The 11,206-nt window shown below is 53.5% G+C and overlaps 1 protein-coding gene across 1 annotated transcript in view; it reads right to left on the bottom strand.

Annotated features, from left to right (window-relative positions):
* SSBP3 (single stranded DNA binding protein 3) overlaps positions 1 to 11,206 on the bottom strand; it is a 192,079-nt gene that overhangs the window by 7,563 nt on the left and 173,310 nt on the right. The window contains exons 10-15 of the mRNA XM_015595299.2: positions 11,017 to 11,083; positions 10,824 to 10,900; positions 2,858 to 2,922; positions 2,130 to 2,178; positions 1,435 to 1,470; positions 940 to 994 (exon numbers count right to left, since the gene is read on the bottom strand). Of these exons, the coding sequence (XP_015450785.2) occupies positions 940 to 994; positions 1,435 to 1,470; positions 2,130 to 2,178; positions 2,858 to 2,922; positions 10,824 to 10,900; positions 11,017 to 11,083 (349 nt within the window). The remainder of the gene's footprint in view (positions 1 to 939; positions 995 to 1,434; positions 1,471 to 2,129; positions 2,179 to 2,857; positions 2,923 to 10,823; positions 10,901 to 11,016; positions 11,084 to 11,206) is intronic.

The following is an 11,206-nucleotide window of genomic DNA, read 5'->3' on the forward strand; positions in this document are numbered from 1 at the left end:
GGAAAGAGAGATGCCACAAATTACCTAGGGGCCACCCTGCCAAGCTGATGGGGCAGGAGGGAGAGGCAGGGATGGGGCTGGAGACGCATTAACATATGGAGTGGTTTAATGTGACCCAGTCTGAATGTAGGTCATGCAGCTCATAAAAATGCAGCAGCAGAAAGAAGGAGTCGGAGCGGGAGCCAGAATATCACAGTCGCCGCCTGCTTCACCCCTGCAGCTGAGCAGCATCCTTGCTATGGGGAGCCGAGGATGGGGTAAGAGAGAGGGACCCCTCCGCCTCCCCAATTAGCCAGAAACATCTCTTCAGGACATCAGCCAACGTGTTTGTATCAGGAATAGGCCCCACATTTCAAAGGCAAAAATCCAACCACTTCTCACTTTTTATTTTTGGGGTGGATAAGGATTGATGTTGAATTTCTTCTAGCTGGTCGTATGCTATTCTTAGCTGGGAAAGGAACACAACTGTGATGCTGTGTGCGTGCACGTGTGCACATGCCCACGTGTGTGCGTGCATGCTCTCTTTCGGTTCGAGAAAAAGGGAGAAGGGACCTCCTACATAGAGGACCAGAAATCAAGAGGCACCATGCGCAGAGTCCAGGTCCCAGGCTGTCAGAACCCAAAAGCCCTTTTTCAGTCACCTAGAGAAATGCACAACCAAGACAGGGTGCTCTTGGACCAGAGGGAGCCGAGGCCAGTGAGACCCCTGGATCTCCCTGTTTTGCCTGTCCTTTAACCAGAAATGAGGAATGACTTGGCTGAAGCCACACGGTAGGTTAGTGGCACCGGGGGCCTCTTGCCTCCTAAATCCCTGATGCCAAGATGCCCAGGAGAGGATGTGCTGCTCAGGGAGAGTGGCTGGTAAGCTTTGGCTCTGCACCTAGGCCCCTCCAGGACTCCCCAAGCCCCCAAAAGCACCTCTTCCACAAGCCCTCTTACCTGCAGGACTAGGCATGATGGGTGTTCCTGGGGGGCCACCACCACCAGGGGGTCCCTAGAGATGAGATAAAAACTGACATCAGAAACCCTCGGTGGTGATACATGTAGGAGAGGCCACCGAGCTCTAGCCACATTGGCAGCCAAGTGCTCACTGGGGCCCAGAGTTGGATCCACCCCCTTTCCTTCTTTAAAACTGAGGCAGCTCTATGTGTGCACATGCATGCTCATCGGTGAAACAGAAGGCCTGTGGTGGGAGCCAACCAGCCCACTGGTCAGCCCCCAAGATCCGGGGCTCCCGACTCTGGGTTTTGTTTGGGGACTTCTGGGCCACCAGAAGGTACAAATACCTGAATATTGATAGAAAATTCTAGCACAGCTGGAATCTGTGCTCAGAATGTGTTTTGAAAGAAAAAAAGACAAGGATCTGAGTAGTTCTCTTGCATACTTTGCCACAAGTGGCTAGACATGTAACACCCCAAACCCCAACACACTTACCACGTAGGTACCGGGTGATGAGGAGGAGTATGGAATCTAGAAATAAGAGGTGGAGGAACCACGTGTCAGTCACTTCCTCTGACAGGCAGCACCCTCTGGCTTTCAAACCCACTTGAGACCATGACCCCACTCTTGGTGGGACAGGCTGTGGGACACGCTGAGCCACCTAGTTAGTTCCCCTCAGGGAAGCAGGGGTGTGAGCAAAGTCCAGCTCCCACACTGAACTGATCCGAGAGCCTCGCAGGGAGCCTTGAGGTGGGGGATAGGGGGTGGGGGTGCGGAGGATCCACGTGGGGAACCTCCAGATCGAGGGGGCAGGAAAGTGAGAAACTTGCCCCGTCCCTCTGGCATTCTTATCTGCGCTGAGCCCCTTCCTAGCTCCTTCTTCTGAGTCCTGGAAGCCAGTACTGCAGGAGCCCCTACGTGAACTGTGCTCTTTGAGCCAGGCTCTCAGCTGACATCTCGGTTTCTGCAGAGCAATGCGCTGGGCTGGGCTGGTCAGAGACCGAGCCCCTCATGGCCCTAGCATGTTACTCCCAAGCCTCTGCCTACACGTGGGCTTCTCCTTAGAGGCATCAGGTAGGGTCCTACTGCATCTCTCCAACCTGTGACACTTCCAACCCGGGGACAGAAACTGCCCTGAACCCCCAGAAATCTCTCCCTGGCAAACACCACCCACCCGACCTGGTACTCACTGAGTTAGCACTGTTAGGATTGGGCCAGGGTCTGCCAGCTCCAGGGCCCCTGACAGAGGGAAAAAAGATGGAAACAATGAAAAAGGTTCTGTTGACCCCAAGGGGGTGGTGCCAGCTGGGGCAGAACAAGAGGGTTGAGATCACTAACAGGAAGTTCTTCATACAGGCCCAGGGCCTCAGGTTAGAGACCATCTGCTTCTGGGGCAGTAATGGGTAGTTCCAGGGGTGGGAATCTACAAACTCCTATATATAAAATATCCTCTGCAGGTGCATTTTCCTAGGAAGGGAGTCCCCAGACCTTCACAGGGAGCTATCACCGTAAAGGGGTTAACAACCACTAAAGAACTACAACAGTGGTCAATTGTAGAGGAGTTCAAATCTTGACCCTTCCACTTTATGCTGTGTGAGCATGGGCAAGTGACTTCACGTCTCTGGTGCCTCAGTTACCTCATCTATAAATGGGAGATAATAACAACCACCTCACAGGGTTATTATGAAGATCAGGTGAGCTAACCCATATAACATGCTTAGAACGGTGCTGGGCGCATAAAGCACTCTGTGTAGTAAGGCCTCACCATCAGTATTGCCAACATCTTCACTTAACTGATGAGGAGACTAAGGTCCAGAGAGGTGCCAGTAATTACTCAGATCATGAGTCTTCCAGGAGGGCAGGAGAGGGTGGGAAAAGCCATGGGCTCTGAGCCACTGGCGGGTCGTTTTTGCCTTACATGTTAATCCCGGGCATGGCGGGGCCGAGGGAGTTGGGTGGTGGTCTCATGCCGCTGCCATAATTCTGCAACGATAACCAAGGGTCAGTCTATGAGAAGGAGAAGGGGAACCGGAGAGAGAAGGAGGGAGGGAAAACAAACAGACAGAATATAAGCGAGAGGGTTAGTCTGTGAAAAAAAACCTGATGAGAAAAAAATAATACATTTGTTTTAAAAAGGTGGAGGGAAGGTGGGAACCAAGTGATGGGACCACAATGACAAGCCAGCACAGAGGGACAGTCACAACTTTAAAATGCATCTTCAGGGGCTTCAAGACGATTCTCTCAAAAGCACACGGACACCAAGCAAGCCGCTCACATCTCTGGGCTCATGACTCTGGTTGCACCTTCTCCTCAAGTCTCAGGCAGGTGAGGGGAATGGACTCAGCAACGGACTGACGGATGAATGCCAGCCACGTTAGACCCTCTGAGGGAGAGGAACCTGCTGACAGGCCGGGGTAGGGGTCGGGGCTGGGTCTGAATGAGGAAGGGGAAAGAATGCTCCTGAAAGGCCTGGCATGTACAGACACCCCACCTTGTCCTAGGTCTGGGTTGTTCCCCATCCCCGGATCCAGTTGCCTCATCCAGGCATCAGCACGTGGGGCCCTCAACAGGCTACAGGAGCAGGAGAAAAACGTTTCCACCCTCAGAGGGGAATCACCATTCCAGGAGTCTACACAGAACTCGGAAAACCCCAGAAGCCCCAGCTCAGCATAACCCACGAGGCAGAGTGGGGAGGGCCGTAAGCGCACCTGAACCGGGCACCCAGGCCTTCCACCTGGTTCATCTCCTGCCACCCACGAGCCAGTGCTGCCTCGACACCTCTCTTCCGTTGCTATCTTCTTGGCAGAAATGAATGCCTCGCCTCCCTTCTCCACTGGGTGGGATCCTACACATCCTCTAACACCCAGCAGTTCAAACAGCGCCTCCTCTGTGAAGCCTTCCCCTCCCTGCCCTTCGGGGTTAATTGCTCCATTCTAGCTCCTCCCATAATGCCTCATAACTTTCCTCCCCCACCAACCATACCACACTGGGTTATGATCATCCATGTCGCCTACTGGACTCCGAGTGTCTTTTGGAGATGAAAACTATGTCTTAAGGACCTTCATAGCCCCATTTACCAGCTGGCACAGACTGGCTGAATCGATCAATCAGTGAAGGAGTGAAGAAGTGAATGAAAGAAAAGTAAAATGAGCCTGGCTATAGCTTAAGTTCTGTCCTTGTAGGAGAATCTGAAAAGAAGTAGGTTGGTGGGATTTTGATGGCAAAGGAACAGCCAGCAGTAGCTGTTCTTTATTGAGCACATAGCACGCTGTATATACAGTCTCTGGTTTGGTCCTTATAAGAATACCACGAGGCTAGTATTATTCCCATTCCACAGAAGAGGAGACTGAGGTTCTCAGGGAAAAAAGATGTGCTCAAAGTCACAGTCGGCAATGACCTAGCAGGGGTTTAAACCTGGATCTGTGAGCCCCTGGAGTCTGCACTCCGTGTCACATATATGGTGAGAGGTTGTGTGGGAAGGGGGCAAACAGGAGGCTCGAGAGCCAGAGCTACAAACTCAGAGCCAACATCAAGCTGATGGTGGGTTCCTCAGCCAGGGGCCATCTCCCAAACCTCACTGCCTTGGGGCCACTTCCTCTGTTTGGACAACCACAGAAGGGCTTGGAGTCTAGAAGAATGCCCAGAGAGGGGGTGGACAATGACAGGAGCAGCACCGGCTGGCAACGAGCGAGGCCTAGAGCTGAAGAAGGCAGGGCAGGGCGGCCACAGAGGGACCCTAAGGCAGCCAGCATTCTTAAAGCCTGCAGCCTCCGTGCCTGATCGAGCTGTGTGCCTGCCCTCGGACAGGGGCAGGTTCAGGGGGACGCGCAGGGGCCCACTTTACAGAGATGTCACAGTGCAGCGAGCAGAGCCATGGATTTGGGGTTCGAACACCGGAGAGTTCTGTGTAGACTCCTGGTTCAGGGGGACGCGCAGGGGCCAGGCCCACTTTACAGAGATGTCACAGTGCAGTGAGCAGAGCCATGGATTTGGGGTTCGAACACCGGAGAGCTGGCCCCAGCTGAGCCACTTGCTGTTGACTCTGGGCAAACTACATAAATAACAGTAACACTTTCTCTGTACTACGTACTTTCTATCGCCTGCATGCAATCATCACAACCACCCCAATACTATCCCCACCAGAAAGATTAAAACACTGAGGTGCAGAGGCAGAGTGACAATCACTCGTATAGCTATGCTCTAGGCAGAAATGGGGCTGAAGCCCCACAGCTCTGTACTGGGCTGCCTCATCCACAGATTGGGGACAAAGAGCTCCCAACCCTACAGGGCCCTGTGAGGATCAGATGAAATGACGGCTCTGAAGTGCTGTCAGTCTTCAGAGGTGTGTACTGATTTGGGATGTTGGCAGCAGAACAAACACCAAAGCCCTTAATGCTGCTTTAAGCATCGTAGAACCTCGGCTCTTAAAGGACCCTGTCTAAGCCCCACATGCAGCTATTAAATCCCCTCGACAAATCTCGGCCTCACTTCCACTCCTCCGGAAGAGAAAGCTCACCCCCTCCCCAGGCAGCTCAGTCGTCCACTGTATACAGCCCGGCCCATCAGAAAGGTCTTCTGGAGAGTGATCTCTTCCAGGGCCTGCAGCTGCATCCTGCTGCCTCTCCCACCCAGGAGAGTGGTCTGTTCCTTGGGGCAAGAGTAGGGGGCTGGCCTGGGGTGGGTGGAAGCCCGACGTTGCTGTATAGAGTGAGAAGAGATGACGAACAGGGTGCCTGGTCCTGAAAGATGCTTGGATATGCAGCATGCAGCACCTCTGAGAGGCTCTGGGTACACCCTCTGCTGTTCCTAACCTTACCCTGCCTTCAAGAGCCTCCCAAATACCAGCATGGCTGCTTCCCTGGAGGGACTGTGCTCACCAGCCTTCCCTCTTTCAGAAGTACAGACCCTGGAAGGCCATTCATACCTTCCCCGTTTCACAGATGGCAAGGTGGAGGCCCAGAGAGGCTGGAGACTTGCCCAAGGCCACACAGTAAGTAGGGGGGAAATAGGGCTAAAAGTCAGGTTTTGAGGAAAAGTTTTCAGATCACAAACACCAGCCTTTTCAGAGGGCAGGCAGGTTGGGAAACATGGTTTCAGAGACTTAGGTAGCATGGCCCCCTCTTCTCCCAGTGCCCGCCTCCCTAACCGCGGCACTGGGCTGCAAGGTGTGACCACTAGCCAAATGCTACGCACTCCGCTCCATAGAGACAGGGGCAGCTGGAGACATGGACTTGTTCTCAGTGTAGCCATGGGGCCGGCCACATCCAAGGAGGTCTATCTTTCCACACTCCTCACCCTCATCCCCATGTCGGCATCTAGACCCTAGACAAGGGAAGCAGGGCTGATCCACAATCAGGAACAACAATGGGCCCTCCTCTGGGAGACCCTGGGTCAGGTCCCACTGTCTGTCTTAGCTCTGCACCTTGTGCAGGGATCACACTGACTCGGCAAGTCACCCAGCAGCCAGCAGGGGCTGGGGCCTGCTACTACTTTCCGAAACATCTCGTCAGAGGGGCTGTCTCAGTGCCGCCTGTGGCCCACCCAGCACTACCTTCACCTTAAAAAGGGGGGAGATCCATCTAGTCTTTAGAATGAGTCTGTCAAAGGGGACACTTCTGGTTGTCAAGACAGCATTCTGGTAGGCGGGGCCTGTCCTTCACCCCTCTCTAGTTACATGGGAGCTTGGCCGTCCCATACTGGGAGGCCTCTCAGTGAAAGTCCCTTGAGCAGCCCGCCCCCTCCTCGCCCAGCCCCAGGTGCTCTGACCAGGCTTCCAATCCTCCCATCTCTTTCTGGGGTCTCTGCTCAGAGGCACTGTGCTTGGACTGTCCTGATCAGCAGGTAGATGCAGGTCCTCCCCCTGCAGGTGGCACAGATCGTCCCTAGGGACTGTGGATTATCCTTCGCCTAAACTTTCTCAAATGCAGACAGGCCAGAATGGCGATCTGATTCTAGGCTGTGCCGACTCCACCCCAACTTGAATACCAAAAACGTTGAGGGGCCGGTGGCCCTGGGAATTAGTGCTTGTGGGGTCTGTGGGCCACAGCACCTCTGACGGGCCAAGTGCTCTCTCTACCTGAACCTGGCCAGAACAGCCCATAGTTTTAGCCTTATTCCAACAGGATTCACTTTTAAAAACTTAACTGCAAGTTCCCACCTGAAACTGACACACACATAATTCTTTAAAGAGAGGAAACAATTAGGAGGAAATACTACCTCCTTTTGGCACTGGCCATTTCACAAAACCAGAGTAAAATCTGAGGGACTGAGGGCAAACGGCAGGGCAATGCCTGGTCTGCTGGTTCCTTTGTGACATTGAGGCTAAAATGTGACACAAGCTCCAAAAGCGTAATGTCACTCCATCTGTAAAGCAGCCCCAAGACCACACTGTACCTATTTCTTGGTTCAGAAAGTTCTGGAGTGGTCCCTGGCTATTAGCGATCTTAGAATAACAGGTTGAGGGTTTCCGGGTTTCCCACCCTGGAGTCTGGTCTCCGCACGGCACTGAGCACGCAGCGGCACTTACTAACCGCTGCCTGAGAGGCTGGCCACCTTTCCTGACATCCTGAGCCCAGGGAGGGAATGGAATCCACAGAGCACCCGCAGGTGCCTTGTGCTGAGGTGTGTCTCACAGCTGCTATTTCACCCCGCCCCACAAGGGTGACCACCTATGAGATCATCACCCAGCTACCCATTTTGCAGATAAGGGACTGACAGCCAACGAGGCGGAGCTGCAGACAGAATTGTGTTTTCCAGCACTAAGTTAAGAGCGCGTCCTTTTTCTGTCCACCGGGAGTGACCAGGGCAGGTCACTCAGGGAGCAGAGAGAAAGGGCTAGGGGGTATGAGGAGAGTCTGCCCTCCCCCCACCCTCAGCTGTGGGGTCCAAAACTTCCAGGTTCTGTGGTGCTTGCTCCCTGGCTGACCCCAGACCCTGCAATCCACTCCACACCCCAACTTTGCCCAAGCCCAAGTCCGACACACCACCAGGCCTTTCTGTCCCCAGTGAGGACTGGTGCAGACATTCTGGGTTATTCTGACAGAGGTTTGGCTCTGGCATTTAATACTGTACCCTACGCAGAGGAATACAGGAGACCCAAAGGAAAAGCACCTTAGGGTCTTCGTGTTGATAAAGTAAAATAAAGAAGGGGTGGTGTTTTCACAGCTCCAGAGGTTGGTGGGGTTGGGGAAGGTCGGCGGCCTCACCCCTATGCTAGCATCTCCCTGCCCTCGGGGCCCCCCTTCAAGGCCCCCCTCAGGGCCTACAGGAGCGCTCCACCTTGTGCACTGCTGGCGGAGGCCGGGAGAGCCACACTGGGCCCAGGAGGCCCTTTTCGGCAAGACTGAACCTTCGGGACTTTCACCTCTTTAAAGTGTGCCCCAAGTCTGTGCCAGACTGCTGGTCAGAGACACCGACACAACAAGATACCTGCTAAGCCGGGAGGAAGTCCTAAACTTCCAGAACACTCTGCTCTCAGCCTGTCTGATAACATCCCTTCCCAGCTTCTAGAACCCCAATATACTAATGACCTTTGCCAGAAAAAAAGAAAAAAAAAGAAAAAACTATAAAAGCAATAACTAAAGGAAAACGTGAATCCCTCACCTTCTCACTGTTCTTACTCCCCCCAAAGGTAATAAGTTGACTTCCTGAACAAGGTCAAAACTGACAATTTAGGAGTGGAGAAATGTTTATCGAATAGGATTTCAATTTCAGTAAAACTGATATTGAGCACTACTGCTGATAACTATCCAGCTCTACTGGTGGTTTTGACCTGTGACACTGTGCCAGACTGCTGGTCAGAGACACCGACACAACAAGATACCTGCTAAGCCGGGAGGAAGTCCTAAACTTCCAGAACACTCTGCTCTCAGCCTGTCTGATAACATCCCTTCCCAGCTTCTAGAATCCCAATATACTAATGACCTTTGCCAGAAAAAAAGAAAAAAAAGAAAAAACTATAAAAGCAATAACTAAACCAAAGCACCTAGAATCCTGAACACTGGTTTCAAGCCCGCAAGTTAGAAAACATAAATTGCTCGCGAAGGGGCTGCCCTGTGCCAAGAAGCATCATGCCAAGAACTTGACCCTCTCCCTTTCAGCAACCCTACAAGGCAGATTCTGGCCTCCTTCCCATTTTACAGATGCAGCTGCAAAACCTCCAACAATCCAGAGGGGTGGGCAGTGGAGTAGGAATGGAATCTTCCTGCCTCAGAATCTACCTTAGATCTCCCAGATCCCCCAGGATGTTCTGAAGTCCAAGGCCACGGCGGACTTCCACACCAAGAGTACCTCTTATGTGTGGCAGGGACTGAGGTACACTCAGGAGAGGGGATGCTCTGCTGCAAACCCTGCCGCCCTCCCACCGGTCCCTCAGCCAGGTGGCCTTGCAGAGGTCAGTTCAAGACGGCTACCGGGCAGGCAGGAGCCATTCTGGTGCCTTCAGAGGGGCTATTAAAAATAGGAGCTCTAGGGGATTTGAAGAAAGAAATATATATATACATATATATAAATAAAACAGGAAAACGAGAACTGCAATTGGTGTGGGTTTGCTTTCTTCTAGGATTATGGGGCCAAGAGAAGACAAGGCCCTCCCGAAAATCTTTCAGCACCCCTGAGAAGCAAGCAGGGACCAGGCGTGCTGTAAGTACAACGCAGAAGCAGCGGAGAGCTTTGGGGTGTGCACAAGTGCCTCTTTTAAAAAAAAAAAAAAAGACGTGTATGTGGGGGGACTACTCCACCCCCAGGGAACCAGAAACCTGGAGAGGGGCCCAGAGAATCCAAACATCTACAAACAGGTGGGAGGGACAAGCAGGCTTCCGGGTGGGGCAGAAAAAAAGGAAGGAACACCCTGGAACAACACCCTCCCGCTCTCACTATGTCAAACTCCCCTCCCCTCAGCCAGACTTCTAGCTTCTTTCAGGCAGTCAGAATCCAGGAAATTCCCAAGGAGGGAAGAGCAGAGCAAACTCTCTGTCATGGCTCCTTCAGGGAACAGAGCCACATTCAAATACTCAGAAGAGTAAGAGCCAGCAGCGAGAAGGCCGCAGATGGGAATGGCCTGTCAGACCCCTGCCCTATGGTCCCGTGGGGCCCGTACCCATGGGGTATGGAGTTGGTCACAAGGAGCAACCACTGTTGTAACTGTAAAGAGGGAGGCAGAGCACTTGAAACAATTTCTTCTAGAGTTTCTAAATGGTTCTTTTCTTTTGCAATGGAGCCCTCTGGTGAAAAGAAATCTCAGGCAGGACCCCGGTATGCGGAAGAGGCAAAAGCTCTGGGTTGCAGTTGGCTGGGGCCCTGGCCAGCCAGGCCTCGGCTCACCTGGGGTGGCATCCCTGAGAACCATGGATACAGACTCCCTCCCTGTTGGACAGGTGGGCAAACAGAGGCCTGCTGGGGCCCACAGAGGTCAAAGTGATTTGTCCAAGGACAAATGGTGAACTGCAAACAGAGCTAGGACCCCCACTCATTTATCCTACCTTTGGGTGACAATAAACCATGACCCTTGAGCCAGCTCAAGTCCACCCACCCAAAATGGGAGGAGGCTTTGGGGTTCCTGTAGGACCCACACTATGCTCCCTCTGCCTTCCAAAATCCTCACACCAAAGGCTGGCACACCCCTCCCCTGAAAGGGTCTGTCACTGGGAGGCTCCAAGATGCCCCTCTTCCTCAGCTCCCTGGGGGCCCCTCAACTCTGCCTACTGAGGGGACTGTTCTTGGCTGTGTGTGGGTCCAGCCCAGAGACGGCAACTGGGGACCTAGTCACACCCTTTCCTTTCACCTCTGCGAGCTGAGCGACGTGGAAAGACTGACAGACTGTGGAAAGAGGAGAGAAGGCGGGGGCACACAGATGGCCAGGGAGATGGACAGACAGACAGGCTTACCTGTGGGCCGGGACCCATGGGCCCCATGCCTCGGGGAGGGTTCATTCTCTGCATCGATCCTCCCATGTTGGGGTGCCCTGCGTGAGAGAATAGGTGAGCTGTGAGAGGCAGAGGCAGGGGGAGACAATAGAGGGAGAAGGAGCCCCTCGGGACGCCCCTCGCCCCAGGCAGACACCACGCTCGCTCACTCTACCTTGTTGTCGTGTGGGATCCATGGAATTGGGCAGCAGTGGCTGTGTCCCAGGAACTCCTCCCGGAGGCTGAAAGAGATGAGAGACATGAGCTGTGCAGCTGCTTCCCGAGCTGGGGGACAGACGGGGACACATCTGCCTGCCACAGCTCCTCGCCTGACCGTTTAAGGCCACTCATGGCCTCCCCAAGAC

Source organism: Pteropus alecto, unplaced genomic scaffold (assembly GCF_000325575.1).
Source record: "Pteropus alecto unplaced genomic scaffold, ASM32557v1 scaffold25, whole genome shotgun sequence".
Classification (NCBI taxonomy): domain Eukaryota; kingdom Metazoa; phylum Chordata; class Mammalia; order Chiroptera; family Pteropodidae; genus Pteropus; species Pteropus alecto.